The sequence below is a fragment of the Petromyzon marinus genome, unplaced genomic scaffold, assembly GCF_048934315.1.
Source record: "Petromyzon marinus isolate PM22_M1 ecotype Great Lakes invasive population unplaced genomic scaffold, UKy_Petmar_22M1.pri1.0 PM_G_Scaffold_70, whole genome shotgun sequence".
Lineage (NCBI taxonomy): Eukaryota > Metazoa > Chordata > Hyperoartia > Petromyzontiformes > Petromyzontidae > Petromyzon > Petromyzon marinus.
This window is the reverse complement of record NW_027423025.1, coordinates 424,694-440,816: the sequence shown is the minus strand read 5'-3', so window position 1 is coordinate 440,816 and position 16,123 is coordinate 424,694. Positions and strand designations below refer to the sequence as shown.

At 48.7% G+C, this 16,123-nt stretch overlaps 2 protein-coding genes across 2 annotated transcripts in view; both read left to right on the top strand.

The window, feature by feature from the left end:
- Positions 1-2,931, top strand: part of LOC142920269 (uncharacterized) — a 51,709-nt gene extending 48,778 nt beyond the window's left edge. The window contains exon 3 of the mRNA XM_076062785.1: positions 1,305-2,931. Coding sequence (XP_075918900.1) covers positions 1,305-2,931 — 1,627 coding nt within the window. The remainder of the gene's footprint in view (positions 1-1,304) is intronic.
- A 4,919-nt stretch (positions 2,932-7,850) lies between these two features.
- LOC142920252 (uncharacterized) lies at positions 7,851-15,350 on the top strand. The gene is made up of 2 exons (XM_076062763.1): positions 7,851-8,738; positions 15,122-15,350. Exons 1-2 carry the CDS (start codon positions 8,238-8,240, stop codon positions 15,266-15,268), a joined length of 648 nt encoding a protein of 215 aa, XP_075918878.1. The 5' UTR covers positions 7,851-8,237; the 3' UTR covers positions 15,269-15,350.
- The last annotated feature ends 773 nt before the right edge of the window (positions 15,351-16,123 follow it).

Genomic DNA, 16,123 nt, shown 5'->3' with positions numbered 1-16,123 from the left:
TTTGTCTTCACCCGGCTCGCCACTTTGTAACTTTGTTTTATTGTAAATATTCACGCAGTTTTTATTTTCGTACTTTTCTTAGCAGGCCAAGCCCGCTTGAGCTGCTATACCGCTCTTGTTATCAGAAGGGACCTGCCCACAACAACACAAGGTGAGGCTTTGTCTACGTGTGTGAATGTTTTGACTTAAAACTTTGGTGACTACATGAATTAATATTCTTGGTTCTTTCGGTAAAGTCACGTAGATAGAAAATTAAATGAAAATAACAATAAAAATAAACAAATAATTGTAAATAAAGCAAAAAAACTCATGTCGTTTTGATCGCAACACAAGTGGTTTTTATTTAATGTAATTGTATTATCTGTTATTGTTATTTTCTATCTACGTAACTTTACCGAAATCAACAAGAATACGTGTGTCAATGTCTATCGGTCAAAGACGCTATACGGAGAGACGCGCAAACTCCAAATATACAGCAGGCGTCAGGGTCGGGATCGAACCCACGACGTCCTGTATACCAGGTGAGGTAGTTAACATCTCAACTCCAGTTAGCCTCGGATATGTTCGTTGATCCTCAATTAATTACTTGGTGGAGTGAGGAAGCATTCATGCCAAGCAGATGAAGGTGGCCAGGCGTGATTCTAGACACGCCACCGCCTGTTTACCCAGTGACAGTGTACAGTTTGTGTTTGCAGTAACGTCTATTAACTCTGTTGAACACGGAGGTTGTAGCGTAACAATAGTTTACTTTTGTTTTCCTCTGGAACTCTTTATAATAATGGAAACAGGAAGTTAACACAGCACGCACATGCAGCTGAAATCGGAACTGTTCATCCCAGCATTCAAGGACATCTGAGCATGGATTCACACCGCGAAGTTGCGATTGAACATTAATTTATGAATTTCTGCCTAACACAAATAGTATTGTTTTCAACACCCTTTGCTATGTCATCTGAATTTAGCTCTCGTATATATTCCTTTTGTAGCCAGACAGCTGAAATTGTGTACTCGGGAGTTTTGGGTGAACATTCATTTTGAAGATACGAGGGCTTCCAGGCATGTTTATAACCATTTGCCCTCTCATTGTGTGCCACAACAGCCCTGTGGTGAATTTGGGAAACGTTTTCACTGCATCATGAATATATGAATAAGTATAGACGTGTAAGTCACGTGTTACTGTGTATATATGCATTCCTCTGTGCCTCGATACTGACGTGTAGATGGTGTGGATATTATTTTTTTCTGTCTGCAGCTGACGCTGGTCTGATGGAGCAAAGGCAGTCAGCGCAGCTCGGTATGACAAGTCAACAATGCGACCAGCGTGCATACAGCACGGATCGGACTGGAAATTTGACACGGCACCAGAGAACTCACACAGGAGAGAAACCCTTCAGGTGCACGATGTGCGGGAAGGCGTTTGCACATTCATCACAGCTGCAAAGACACCAGAGAACACACACGGGAGAAAAACCCTTCAAGTGCACTGTGTGTAACAAGGCATTTGCACGGTCATTTGCTCTTAAAATACACCAGAGAACACACACGGGAGAGAAACCCTTCAAGTGCACTGTGTGTGGGAAGGCATTTTCACAGTCATCTGTTCTTAAAGAACACCAGAGAACACACACAGGAGAGAAACCCTTCAAGTGCAGTGTGTGTGGGAAGGCGTTTGCACGTTCATCCGCTCTTGTAACACACCAGAGAACACACACGGGAGTGAAACCCTTCAAGTGCACTGTGTGTGGGAAGGCGTTTGCACATTCATCACAGCTGCAAAGACACCAGAGAACACACACGGGAGAGAAACCCTTCAAGTGCAGTGTGTGTGGGAAGGCGTTTCCACATTCATCTGCTCTTGTAATACACCAGAGAACACACACGGGAGAGAAAACCTTCAAGTTCACTGTGTGTGGGAAGGCGTTTGCACGTTCATCTGCTCTTGTAACACACCAGAGAACACACACGGGAGAGAAACCCTTCAAATGCAGTGTGTGTGGGAAGGCGTTTCCACATTCATCTGCTCTTGTAATACACCAGAGAACACACACGGGAGAGAAATCCTTCAAGTGCACTGTGTGTGGGAAAGCGTTTGCACATTCATCTGCTCTTCTAACACACCAGAGAACACACACGGGAGTGAAACCCTTCAGGTGCACGATGTGTGGGAAGGCGTTTGCACATTCATCAAATCTGCAAAGACACCAGAGAACACACACGGGAGAGAAACCCTTCAAGTGCACTGTGTGTGGGAAGGCATTTTCACAGTCATCTGTTCTTAAAGAACACCAGAGAACACACACAGGAGAGAAACCATTCAAGTGCACTGTGTGTGGGAAGGCATTTTCACTGTCATCTGTTTTTAAAAAACACCAGAGAACACACACTGGAGAGAAACCCTTCAGGTGCATTTTGTGCGGGATGATGTTTGCACAGTCATCAAATCTTGAAGTACACGAGAGAACACACACGGGAGAGAAACCCTTCAAGTGCAGTGTGTGTGGGATGATGTTTGCACAGTCATCACGTCTTAAAGTACACCAAAGAACACACACGGGAGAGAAACCCTTCAGGTGCACTCTGTGCGGGAAAGCGTTTTCACAGTCACCACATCTTAAAGTACACCAGAGAACACACACGGGAGAGAAACCCTTCAAGTGCAGTGTGTGTGGGATGATGTTTGCACAGTCATCACGTCTTCAAGTACACCAAAGAACACACACGGGAGAGAAACCCTTCAGGTGCACTCTGTGCGGGAAAGCGTTTTCACAGTCACCACATCTTAAAGTACACCAGAGAACACACACGGGAGAGAAACCCTTCAGGTGCACTCTGCGGGAAGGCGTTTGCACATTCATAAAATCTTCAAGTACACCAGAGAACACGGAAGCATCAGAAGATCTGCAAGGAGTGGAGTCTGAAATCAGCTTGTGAAAGTCAAAGTGCCACAATAAGCCCATCCCTCATGAAACAAGAACCGGACGAAAATCCCAGCTTGGACACTTTTAAAGGTATCGAGGTGAAATATGAAGAGGTGATGGTGAAGAGGGAAGAAGTGATGGTGAAGAGCGAAGAAGTGAAAGTGAAATGTGAAGATGAAGATTCAACTCCAAAATGGGACCTTCACATCAATGGAGACAACGTGAAGCAGGAGGAGAATTCTGACTGTGAGGCAGAGCGAGGCAACTCCCAGCAGTTTGTGGAAGTGGAGGTGTGGGTGGACTTCTTCCGAGACAATTCAAAGTCAAGTGGAGACCCGGTAGATGTGTAAGCTTGAGACAATGTCGCTACAATGGATGCACCTTTGTCACAGGCCTTTAATGACAAGAATTTGAAGTTGAACACTCAGTTCTTAGGTTCAACCTGCAGAGTAAGGGCGAGCGGCCAGTCTTTGTGGACCTGTGGGTTGGGGAGATCTCTAGCCAGGAGCGAGAGCCAAGAAGCCCCCAAGCATTCACTATGTTATCATAATAATTGCATTTACTTGGTGCTTGCTTAATCGCCTCGGCAACTCGGAGTTTTGTACCTCGTCTGAAACACTCGAAGAGCATCCCCAAGTAGCAGCTGCCCCTGTGTGGCACAGGGTGGTGGCCCTGCACCGGCCTGCATTTATTATTTTTTTCCGCCTGAGGACGACCGCTTGTGTTACGATCGAAACGTCGTGATCTATTATTATTTTTTCTACCTACTTGACTTTACTGAAAGAACCAAAGAGTATGTGAACAAGAGGCTGTCAGTAGGGGGCGATGATTGATGTTTCATCTCAGTTGTGTAATTTGTCGCTAATGGTTAGAATTCGCCAGCATGCAAGGGCCTACTCGTTTTGAATGACACAATAGTATGTTTTACATCCACTGTTAAGCAGATGGTGCATATTTTTTTAAAATAGCTTTTTAATCAGATGTTATCTGATGCAGTAGATTTCACTGCAGTAATTAAATTTTGTTAAAATTCCAGTCAATAATTTAGAATGAACATCTTCTTTGGTTCTTTCGGTAAAGTCACGTAGAATGAGAATAAAATAATAAAATAACACAATGAAATTCTCACGACGTTTCGGCCACAACACAAGTGGCCTTCAGGTGAAAGGAACAAACCTGTCGGGACGACAGAGCTTCAATGAACGTTAAGATTCGTAGCGTCTTTTAAGCTGGTTTAGAGAGGTGAGGCACCTTGACAAAGGGGTTTACATATAAAACAGGAGAATTTAGCATTGAAATAGCTGAGTGATTAGCTTGTGACTGATCATAGAAATAGACTGGTCATAGAAATTGCTTTATTGTGTTATTTTATTAATTTCTTATATTGTTCTCATTCTACGTGACTTAAGATGAATCCTTGCAGTCACGAAAGCTTTAAATCGAAATTTAGAATGAACACTTGTCTGATTTTGTGTGTACATGCATCACTTTATTTTTTATAAGGGTCAAACATTGAATAAGTGATGTTAGGACAAAGTGTGTGTGTTTTTGGAAGTAACCTGTACAGATAACTCAGGTGAGACCCGTTGTTCTCGTGATACAGGTCAAAGGGTACTTTTGTGTTTCAGGAAGCATCTGGAGCAACTCATTGTCTTTGACATAGGAAGCACACTCGGATCATTCATCAGTTACAAGGCATACCACCTTAAAGTTACACGTAGAGGAGATACATTCTCTACAACACGAATTCTAATTTTGTCTTACGTGTTGACGTAGATTTTGTCAAACTTGGACTATAAATGCCCCTTGCTGGTTAACGTCTGAATGTTCACAACCATGGCTTGAAGCAAGCCCCACTGCTGTTGAGACATTGTCCACCAAAACCGGTCCACAGTTGGCTTGCACACACAGTGTACACACACACATAGTGTACACACACACAGTGTACACACACAGTGTACACACACAGTGTCCACCAAAACCGGTCCACAGTTGGCTTGCACTGAAGCAATGCTGCAGTAATTATGGACTCGCACGAAGGCCGTGGGATTTATATTTCGTGTTCAACATTCCTTTGTTTCGTGGAGAGACCGATTAAATTAAAGACGTCTTGTCTGCTGATCTTGTTCATATCTGTGTACATCGATATCCCACATTGCCTGCACGTACACACACGCAATTAAATCAATAAAAATAAGAATAACTTCCGGGCATTGCGAAGATCGAGGAATCTCAATGGAGCAAGTTCAGTGTGTTCGATTCAACATCTCTCTGTCTCTGTCCGTCTGTGTCATCTGTTTGCCTCTGTGTTTCTTTCTGCCTGTGTCTCTCTGTCGTCTCTGTGTTCCTCTTGTCTGTGTCTGTCCGCCTGTCTTGTCTGTGTGTGTGTCTCTCTATCAGCGTCTATCCAACCGTATTCAACGACTGTCAGTAGCAACACGCGCCCGGTCAACTTCCGCGACTCAAACTTGTTTATCTGTAACTTTCGCACCGTACGTAGCCAACCGTGTTAATCCATGGGTCTCTGTGTGTGTATATAACTTCTTTCGCACCATACCTAGCCAACCGTGATAATCTATGGGTCTCTGTGTGAGTCTCTGTGTGTATCTGGAACTTATTTTGCACCGTATGTAACCGAACCTGCCCAGGAGGAGCGGCTGGTATCTGTGGAGCTGTGGGCTGGGTAAATCTGTGAGCAGGAGAGAGAGACAAGCTCCCAAGCATTCACTACGTTATAAACAACATATTTGCACTCATAAGTCGCTTGCCTAATTGCCTCAGCAACTCGGTGTTTCGTATCGAACCTCATCTCAAACAATGGAAGGGCGCCCCCTAGTGGCAGCTGCCCCTGTGTGGCACAAGGTGGCCCTGCACCGGCCTGCACGTGGACATGAGTCTGTCGGTAGGGGGCGATCATTGACGCTTCATCTCCCTTGTGGAGTTTCTGGATAGTGTTACTGGAATTGCCACAATTTTGACCGTGACACCAACATGCAATGTGCGTTGTGAGTGACACAGTGGCTTGTTTGACATCCGCTGTTAAGCAGACTGCACAGAGGATGTACTTTCTACGGCAGCTGAAGAAATTCAACCTGCCAAAGACAATGATGGTGTAATTCTATACAGCGATCATTGAATCCATCCTCACCTCCTCCATAACCGTCTGGTGCGCTGCTGCCACTGCCAAGGACAAGAGCAGACTGCAGCGTATCATCCACACTGCTGAGAAGGTAATTGCCTGCAATCTACCAACCCTCGAGGACCTGCACACGACAAGGTCCATGAGGCAAGCGAGGAAGATTATGGCCGATTTCTCCCACCCTGGACACTCTCTGTTTCAGCTACTCCCCCCCGGCAGAAGGCTTCGGTCCATCAGGACCAAAACCTCACGCCATAAAAACAGTTTCTTCCCATCTGCTGCAGGCCTGTTAAACAAGGCCAAGGGCTAACACTGATATTAACATTTTATCTACATAATGACACCTTGCCGATATTAACTATGTTAACCTATTTGTATTTTTTAAATTATATCTTAAAGCTATTTTATATTCGATATTTATTCAATTTTATATACTTCAGCCCCTTGGTGTTAGACTTTTAACCCTTATTATAGTAACACTTGTTTAAAACTTTTTGAAGATTTTAGATTCCTATATGTTGAATGTATGCACCATCCTGCCAAAGTAAATTCCATGTCGGTGTGAACTTTCATGGCGAATAAAACCCTTTCTGATTCTGATTCTATCAGTAGTCTATGGGTCTCTATCAGTAGTCTATGGGTCTCTGTGTAGTGACTCTATGGGTCTCTACCAGTACTCTATGGGTCTCTATCAGTACTCTATGGGTCTCTATCAGTAGTCTATGGATCTCTATCTGTACTCTATGAGTTTCTATCAGTAGTCTATGGGTCTCTGTGCGGTGACTCTATGGGTCTCTATCAGTAGTCTATGGGTCTCTATCAGTAGTATATGGGTCTCTATGAGTAGTCTATGGGTCTCTATCAGTAGTCTATGGGTCTCTATGCAGTGACTCTATGGGTCTCTATCAGTAGTATATGGGTCTCCATCAGTAGTCTATGGGTCTCTGTGCAGTGACTCTATGGGTCTCTATGAGTAGTCTATGGGTCTCTATGAGTACTCTAAGGGTCTCTATGAGTAGTCTATGGGTCTCTATGAGTAGTTTATGGGTCTCTATGAGTAGTCTATGGGTCTCTATGAGTAGTCTATGGGTCTCTATGAGTAGTCTATGGATCTCTGTCTCAGAACTGATTTTGCACTGTACGTCGACCCACTTGGCCCCGCCCCCTCGCGTGCGGATCGTGAATCGAGGTCAAAATCGACCGACGGATTGCAATCGAAGTCGATTCGAACGTTATCGCGTGGAGGAATCGATTTCCCTCGATACCGAATAGATCCACGGATCGATCCTACGCCATCACCGAGAACCAAATGTGAATGGAGGGAGAAGACAAACAGCTCCCAGCGAGGCACGAAGTCGCCACCTCCTCTGCCTCCTCTACCTCCACCTCGTCCCCCTCCTCCACCTTCTCAGTTGCCTCGCGACATCAACGACCCCGCAGCAGCAGAATCAGCAACAACGACGTCAACGCCCGCCACTGAGGCCTACACCGCCATGCAGCCTGCGGCCTCTGCCCATGCCGCGTCGCATTCTGCAGGTGGGATTCAGGCGAGGGTCGGTGGCTGCGGCGGCGAGGAGGAGGAGGAGGATGAAGCGATGCAGCTGCTGACCGTCGTAACCTCCGATCTAATCTCCGGCTACGTGGCTCACCTGACAGAACAGGCGGAGCAGCGGCGGCAGCTCCACAAGCAGCAGCACCAGCAGCCTGTGCAGCAGGGACAGCAGCAGCGGCACCAGCAGCAGGGACTGCAGCACCAGCAGCCCGTGCAGCAGGGACTGCAGCAGCAGCAGCCCGTGCAGCAGGGACAGCACCAGCAGCACCAGTAGCCCGTGCAGCAGGGACAGCAGCACCAGCAGCCTGTGCAGCAGGGACTGCAGCAGCAGCCTGTGCAGCAGGGACTGCAGCAGCACCACCAGCAGCAGCTTCAGCAGTTGCAGGAGCAGCTCCCGAAGGTGCAGCGACAACTCCAGCTGGCGCAGCAGCAACAGCAGCAGCGGGCGGAGAATCTCCAGCAGCAGCAGCTCCAGCATGTGCAGGAGGTGCAGGAGCAGCTTGAGCAGGTGCAGCAGCAACAGCAGCTCGTGCGGCGGCTCCAGCAGGAGCGGCAGCAGCTCCAGGGGGTGCAGGAGCAGCAGCTCCAGGAGGTGCAGGAGCAGTATCGGCTCCAGGACTTACAGCTAATGCATCGGTTCAAGCAGCTGCAGCTGACGCAGCACGAGCAGTTTGAGCAGCTGCGGCAGTTCAAGAACTGGCAGGAACTGTGGCGGCAGGTGCAGCAACTGCGGCGGCAGGCGCAGGAGTTGCAGTCGGAGCTCCAGGCTTCCCAGCGGCTCGTCCGGCAGCGTGTGGAGCAGCTGCAGGAGGTGCTCGACACCCAAGGGGACATCTTGCTCGCTCAGCTTGAAGCCTCCATCCCGGACTTGGCGAGCCGCACGGAGGAGCTGGCGAGGGAGGCGGAGCCGCTCCGGCTGGTCGTGACCATGGCCTGGAAGGTTCTCGCCGGCGGGCCCATGAACTGGGAAGGCGTCCTGTCCATGGTGGTGTTTTGCGCGCTGCTCGTGAAGAGCTTGAGGGCCTCCGGTCGTCTGGGCGACTTGGAGAAGTCGTGGCCCTTGACGGACGCGGTGGCCGCTGTGCTGTTGATCACACGCAAGCCGTGGTTCATGGAGCAGGGAGGCTGGGTGAGGGGTTACACACCGCCAACACCAACACCACTACCGTCGCCACCACTAACACCGCCAACACCACTACCGTCGCCACCACCAATACCACTACCGTTGCCACCACTAACACCGCCAACACCACTACCGTCGCCACCGCCACCACCAACACCACTACCGTCGCCACCACTAACACCACTACCATCACCACCGCAAACACCACTACCGTCGCCACCACTAACACCACCAACACCACTACCGTCGCCACCACTAACACCACTACCGTCGCCACCACTAACACCACTACCATCGCCATCACTAACCACTAACACCACTACCGTCGCCACCGCCAACACCAACACCACTACCGTCGCCACCACCAACACCACTAACACCACTACCGTCACCACCGCCACCACCAACACCACTACCGTCGCCACCACTAACACCACTACCGTCACCACCGCCAACACCACTACCGTCGCCATTGCCACCACCAACACAACTACCGTCGCCACCACTAACACCACCAACACCACTACCGTCGCCACCGCCACCACCAACACCACTACCGTCGCCACCACTAACACCACTAACGTCGCCACCACCACCAACACCGCCAACACCACCACCACCAACACCACCACCGCCAACACCACCACCAATAACATGTTTGAGAAATAGGGAGCCATCCCTTGACTGCACCCGGGCATCAATCAGCCTCCCATTGTATCTGTACCAGATGAAAAGGCTTCACAAACTACGTGGTCAAAATAGATATTAAATAATGTGGGAGCCAGAGGACATTCCTGTCGCACCCCAAGGTGTACAGGGAATGGCTGCGACTCCCGGCCACGTAGTTTTACCCAGGCCTGCTCACCATCATGAAGGTCCTTCATGATCGTGAGCAGCAGGTCAGGGACTCCGAAAGCACGAAGAACAACCCAGAGCCCAGGCCTACTGATGGTATCATAGGCCTTGACCAGGTAAATAAAGCAGACATGTGTAGGTCTTGTTGGAATTCCCTACACCTCTGCTGTAGCAGACGGACAGATCACATGGCATCTGTGCAGGACCGCTCTTTCCTGAAACCGCATTGGGGCTCCGCAAGCCTCTCCTCAGCATGCCTGGTAAGGCGATGTTAAATAATCCTTCCCAGGACCTTTACCAGCACACTAAGGAGTGAGATGCCCCTGTAGTTGTTACAGTCTGTGCGGTCCCCCTTTTTAAAGAGGGAGACCACCAGGGCATCCTTCCAATCCTGCAGAACCCGTCCAGTGGTCCAGACTGTTGTTATGATGTCATGTAGGGCAGTTTCAAGTTTTCAAGTTTCATTCATTAGGTGTAGCCCTGTGAGCCATGCGGCTCTTGAGTCGGGTGCAACCGCAACAAAGTATGAACAGAGAAACATCTTAAAGCGACGACGACGCGCAACAGAAACATCCTGGATAAACCAGCAAATCTTACAGAAAAAAACACCGTATTACAACGCTGTGTGCAAAAATCCCAGTGTGATGCAAGACAAACAATAACAACCATAAGACAAGTTACATTCAAGTTATCAGGCCAACTCCGCACTTCCGCAAGAAACATGGCTTAACCATCTGTTTTAGAAATCACCAAAATAAAGCTATAAAATACATAGTGGTCAGCACACCATACGATTGAACCCGAGTTCAACTCCCAGCCACGGCTAACATCACAGTGAGGAGCTATATCTGAACTAGTCCCTGGCTTCCACCATATAAACTAAATAAAAAATATATATTTTACCAGGTAAGGCCCAGAGCTATATAGCTCTTTTTTATGAACGATCTGGCTATCACAAATGATAGCTCAACGAAGTGGCTCATCATGGGGAAATTTATAGCAGCCAAATACTCTATAAACGCACGTTGATTCTAAATGTGGAGAGGGAAAAACCGGAGGCCCCGGAGAAAAATCCATGCGACCACGATGAGAGAGAAATTAAAACTCCAAATATACACGTGTAAGGGTCGGGATCTAACCCACGACCTCCTATATACCAGGCGAGGTAGTTAACATCTCGCCACCTCGAAGTATGGTCATACAACCATCGTGACCAACATGGCACAGACGCATCCATCTGTCTAGCAGTGGATTGACAAATGTCCACGATTTAATTATTTGAAAACTGCTGAACTGTACTGTCTGCTACAGATCACACAGCATTCAGTTGCCTTGGAGGTGGGTGGGCGGCTGCGCAGCATGGCATCTCAATGCCTGTGTTATCCACCAACTCTGCTTGCTTGTTAATGGATTATACATGCATCGGCGCCATTAAACGTCGTCAACAAAGGACAGCTGGGCAAAAAATTAAGTTAAAGATTTTTTTTTAATCAAGGTGTTTCTTTCTTCATATGCACTGCGTATCACGGTTGCTGATGCAGCACGCCAGTAAAGATTTATGCGGCACTTTGTCAATCCGCCGCTGGATGAAGGATTCCCCAACAGTATTGGTCATGGGAATTGTTGGACCATGCTTTCCCACCAGCCCTTTCGTGAAAATACTGCTGAATAATGGTCTGATTACACCATGTTGGGTCATTTAGGTTGTTTGACCATACTTCACCATGCTGATCAGTGTGGGTTGTGAAGTAGTGTGGACCTAGGACCGGTTCAGATATTATTCGCCGCTGAGAGTCATCCAAATTGCGTGTAATTCCAGGTGTTCGCTTGTTTATCAAGGACAACCTCAATGAGTATCATGACTCTTTCAGGAGGCCCCTGCCATACTTCAGCCATAGGGGTCTTCTACGAGTGCTGTCTATTACAATCTGCGGGTCATTTTTTTTATTTGGCAAATCGGGACCGTGACAGCAGCACACAATGGCGTGATCTTGCGACAGACGTTGTGAGGTCTTTAACATCCGACTGTCAAGTGGAAGGCGCGTATGTTTACGGTTAATGCAACGGCAGCCGTGAGCAGGGTGAGTGCCGGATTTGAACGGTGAATTTCTGCAACAAGCGGCGAACGTGGTAAAGCTGGCATGCGCCACCAAAATGATTCAGCCGCGGGGATAAATGGCCACTGCTTTTGTTGATGGTTTGGGGGGGGGGGTAGCTATCCCCGTTGAGAAACTGAATGAGTAAATAATTGTCCTCTGTCATTTGAGCTACCTCTGTCGTCTACTCCGTGTCCAATGCTAATAGGCGTCTCTCTCTTACTCCGGATCATCAAAGCAATGCTGCAGCTGCCACCTAGCGGTTGAATCCCCGTACTGCCATTTCTAATAACATGACGTAAACCAACTACGTAGATGCATATATAAATAAATAAAGGATCGCCATTCAAATTTATAAAAGACAATAACCTATCACAGCAGCAACATGAGCGCGGGACGGGCAACGAACGGTTTCAGCAACGCCAAAAGACGTGTACTGTGTGGACAAAACTTTTCAACAAACGCCACCCTCGCTCAGCATTTCGCTTGGGAGATCATCTCTGCCCGCTGCCTTTCCTGGTCTTAGGCTCTGGATCGCCTTAAGTACTTCCTCAACAGATGGTACCTCAGCCAGCCACTCACAGGGGGTGACTTCTTCGACACCTTTGAGGCACCGCAGCCTCAGCAGGGTCATCCCCACTTTGTGCCACGATGTTTTCCAGGCTGAGGGATTTCCCCTCCTCCAGGACCTCACAGAAATGCTCAGCAAATCTGCAAACCCGTTCCTGGGGGTCGGAGATTGGATCACCGTTCTTTCCCCTAATCATAGTAATAAGTGTGGTGCTGCAGGTTACTTCTTTATGGAATTAAAGAGCGATTTGTGATCATGGGCCATTGAGGCAGACTCCATCTCCTTAGCAACCCGCGACAACCGACCGTCCTTACAGCGCCTCACGGCTCTCCGAACCTCCGAGCGAAGGCTGCGGTAAGCCTCATTCTCTGACGTGGGATGCTGCAGACAAAAGCCTGTCGCTTTTTTCTCAGCCAGCCTGAACACCTACTTTGTGAGCCAGGGTCTATGGGGATAGGTCTGGACCGCGTACCCAAAGCAGCCAATTGCAGCTGTATGAGCCACAGTCCTAAACCTCGCCCATTTCCCCTCGACATCAGGAGGAGCGGGGGATGAACCAGCCCGAAGGTTCTGGAAAGGGGCGTGGCCAGAGGTGGAGCTTGGAAAGGGGCGTGGCCAGAGGTGGAGCTTGGCCACGCCCGGCATATATAAGGGAGACCGAAACCAGAGGTTCGGGGCTGTTAGCAGGTCTTGGGTCCTGGCTGCGTCTCTGCTCGTCGTGATCCCTTCGTCTCCGACCACGTGGCTGTTCTGCAACACCCTCTCCGTTGCCGCCGCCGCTACGCTAGTCGGACAGCTGGCGCAGCGTATGCCGGAGATGGGCTGTGTGTTAGGATCGTCTATGTGCAGCTGTGTTACGAAGTGTGTCGCCCCGTGTGCTCTTAATAAATAAGAAGCCTTCTACTCGACGTGTCTCGGAAGTCGCTCAGTGCACACGCTTTGTCTTTGAGAACTGGTCGGCCTACACCAGATACAGCAGTAGAAGCAGTCTTCTCTATGGCCTAGACTCCTACCCAGTGTCTCACTCCCCAGTGTCTCACTACCCAGTGTCTCACTACCCAGTGTCTCACCACCCAGTGCCTCACTACCCAGTGTCTCACTACCCAGTGTCTCACTCACCAGTGTCTCACCACCCAGTGTCTCACTAGCAGTGTCTCACTACCCAGTGTCTCACCACCCAGTGTCTCACTAGCAGTGTCTCACTCACCAGTGTCTTACTACCCAGTGTCTCACTACCCAGTGTCTCACTACCCAGTGTCTCACTACCCAGTGTCTCACTACCCAGTGTCTCACTAGCCATTGTCTCACTACCCAGTGTCTCACTACCCAGTGTCTCACTACCCAGTGTCTCACCACCCAGTGTCTCACTAGCAGTGTCTCACTCACCAGTGTCTTACTACCCAGTGTCTCACTACCCAGTGTCTCACTACCCAGTGTCTCACTACCCAGTGTCTCACTAGCAGTGTCTCACTACCCAGTGTCTCACTACCCAGTGTCTCACTATCAGTGTCTCACTACCCAGTGTCTCATTACCCAGTGTCTCACTACCCAGTGTCTCACTAGCAGTGTCTCACTACCCAGTGTCTCACTACCCAGTGTCTCACTAGCAGTGTCTCACTACCCAGTGTCTCACTACCCAGTGTCTCACTACCCAGTGTCTCACTAGCAGTGTCTCACTACCCAGTGTCTCACTACCCAGTGTCTCACTAGCCATTGTCTCACTACCCAGTGTCTCACTACCCAGTGTCTCACTACCCAGTGTCTCTGTATCAGTGTCTCACTACCCAGTGTCTCACTACCCAGTGTCTCACTGCCCAGTGTCTAATTAGCAGTGTCTCACTACCCAGTGTCCCACTACCCAGTGTCTCACTACCCAGTGTCTAATTAGCAGTGTCTCACTACCCAGTGTCTCACTAGCAGTGTCTCACTACCCAGTGTCTCACTAGCAGTGTCTCACTACCCAGTGTTTCACTACCCAGTGTCTCACTACCCAGTGTCTCTGTACCAGTGACTCACTACCCAGTGTCTCACTAGCAGTGTCTCACTACCCAGTGTTTCACTACCCAGTGTCTCACTAACCAGTGTCTCTGTATCAGTGTCTCACTACCCAATGTTTCACTACCCAGTGTCTCACTACCCAGTGTCTCTGTATCAGTGTCTCACTACCCAGTGTCTCACTACCCAGTGTCTCTGTATCAGTGTTTCACTACCCATTGTCTCACTACCCAGTGTCTCACTACCCAGTGTCTCACTACCAGTGTCTCACTACCCAGTGTCTCACTACACAGTGTCTCACTACCCAGTGTCTCACTACCCAGTGTCTCTGTACCAGTGACTCACTACCCAGTGTCTCACTAGCAGTGTCTCACTACCCAGTGTTTCACTACCCAGTGTCTCACTAACCAGTGTCTCTGTATCAGTGTCTCACTACCCAATGTTTCACTACCCAGTGTCTCACTACCCAGTGTCTCTGAATCAGTGTCTCACTACCCAGTGTCTCACTACCCAGTGTCTCACTACCCAGTGTCTCTGTATCAGTGTTTCACTACCCATTGTCTCACTACCCAGTGTCTCACTACCCAGTGTCTCACTAACCAGTGTCTCACTACCCAGTGTCTCACTACACAGTGTCTCACTACCCAGTGTCTCACTACCCAGTGTCTCACTACCCAGTGTCTCTCTACCAGTGACTCACCACCAAGTATCAGATCAGAGAACAACGGCAAAAGGCGACCAGCACAAGGACAATGCCAGGCGTATCAGCAGAGCATTTACAGCTCGGGGCTGAGTAGCAGCAGCAGCAGCAGCTGTGTGATGACGATGATGATGGGGCTCTCTTTTCGTTCTGTTTCTCTGCTGCCACACAGGAGGGCTTCCTGGGAGCGTTCGGGCCGGGGACGCCCACCTATGAGAGGAGCCGCAGACGCCGAGCTCCGACGGGCAGCGACAGTGGAGACGAGAAGAGAGAGACAGAGAGAGAGACAGAGAGAGAGACAGAGGCTTTTGACTTTTAAACAACTTTCATTGCCGCGTTAAAAACGTGCCAACTACAAACTTAAATGTTCATGTTTTAAAAAAGAAATTCCACAAAAACAATTGTCGTGGGATGCATTTTATTGAGTGCGTATACACAATTTGACTTTATGTCTTGCCGCAGAAAACTGGTTACACACAAACAGAACGTACAGCCAAGAAATTGTGATGACGTGTTGTTTTAAATTGCCTGAATTTCTGTTAAAACACTTTTTTAAGTCACAACGTCAGACAGTTGTCTTTGATCGTTCACAATGAACGTTTGTGTGTTTAGCGTTACCGACGTAAAGTGCGTGCAAGTAAGTCGTGACTTTTAACCGTAATCTTAACTTCTAATGGAACATAAATCTGAGTAGTAGTATCATGGCACTGAGCTATGTGAAAATATAGCTGGGTACGCTCAGTCACATAAAAAAAGTCATTTTCATGTTCCGTTCATCATAATGAACAGAGGATTAACCTTTAGTTATGGAATGCACCGTCGGATCCTAAAGATTGTTGAACTATGAGACCACAACGACGCCTATCTTATAATCCTGTGGGGAGTATACAACATGCACACACACCAAAGTGGTCTGAGCATTCGTGGAAAATGTGCGGTACAACACATCGTTCAATTCCTGTCAAGCCTAAGAGCATTGCTTACGAGTATCCTATTAGAAGTGTAACAGTCGGCATTGGTCACAGGTTCATAACGTATATATATGTATCGTGTACAAAATCCTCTTCGAAGACGTCTGGCCAACGTGAAAGAGTCAAAATTACCCCGCCCGCCTCAAAGGGGCTCTCCAGAGCCCCCTCTCGTGGAGCCCCATCTGTCAGCAGTGGCACAGGTA

Excerpts from the sequence above, each read along its gene's own strand:
- LOC142920252 (XM_076062763.1), top strand. The coding sequence starts at position 8,238 with ATGCATCGGTTCAAGCAGCTGCAGCTGACGCAGCACGAGCAGTTTGAG. Across the intron at positions 8,739-15,121 it reads TCATGGAGCAGGGAGGCTGG|GAGGGCTTCCTGGGAGCGTT; the intron begins GTGAGGGGTTAC and ends GCTGCCACACAG.